Source organism: Neomonachus schauinslandi, chromosome 12 (assembly GCF_002201575.2).
Source record: "Neomonachus schauinslandi chromosome 12, ASM220157v2, whole genome shotgun sequence".
Taxonomy (NCBI): domain Eukaryota; kingdom Metazoa; phylum Chordata; class Mammalia; order Carnivora; family Phocidae; genus Neomonachus; species Neomonachus schauinslandi.
Genome location: NC_058414.1, coordinates 82,724,728 through 82,725,299, shown reverse-complemented (window position 1 = coordinate 82,725,299; position 572 = coordinate 82,724,728). Strand labels below are relative to the sequence as shown.

The 572-nt window shown below is 67.7% G+C and overlaps 1 protein-coding gene across 5 annotated transcripts in view; it reads right to left on the bottom strand.

The window, feature by feature from the left end:
- FLNC (filamin C) overlaps positions 1-572 on the bottom strand; it is a 27,693-nt gene extending 27,121 nt beyond the window's left edge. For 3 of the 5 annotated variants that reach the window (XM_021699409.2, XM_021699410.2, XM_021699411.2), the window contains exon 1: positions 218-509. In XM_021699409.2, the coding sequence (XP_021555084.1) occupies positions 218-509 (292 nt within the window). Of the gene's footprint in view, positions 1-217 lie in introns of all 5 variants that reach the window. The other 2 variants (XM_021699407.2, XM_021699408.2) reach the window with 1 other exon arrangement.

Genomic DNA, 572 nt, shown 5'->3' with positions numbered 1-572 from the left:
GACAGACCGGTGTGCAGGCAGTGCCCTCGTGGCCTGCGTTGATGGACGGGGAAAGCCGGGGCCAGGGGCCTCTCCCTGTACCAGGGGGTCGCCCTCTGCCCGATCTCAGCTCCCCGCCCCCACCCACCACCTGTGTCCCCCGCCCCCACGGGCCGGCCCATTCTCAGGTCACGTCCCCCTCCCCCGCAGCGCCCGCGACCTGCTTGCCCGCACTGACCGATGGACACAAGCTTGATGTGCTCGCGCTCGAGGAACTCGAGGGCCACGGACACGTTCTCCAGCTTCATCTGGCGGAAGTTGGGGCGCGGGTGGAACTTGCGGTACATGCGCTTCTGGCTGAGCACCTCAAGCAGCGCGATAAGGCGCAGCCCGTCGCTGAGGTCGCGCTGCAGGTCGGTCAGGCGCTTGCCCACGCACTTGAGGTGCTCGTTGCACCAGCGCGTGAACGTGTTCTGCTGGATCTTCTTCCACGGCGCGTCCTCCGCGAGGTCCTTCTCCGTGGACGGCATGTCGTCCACCTCGTCGCCCAGGCCGAGGCCCGCGGCCTCCGAGTAGCCGCTGTTGTTAATCAT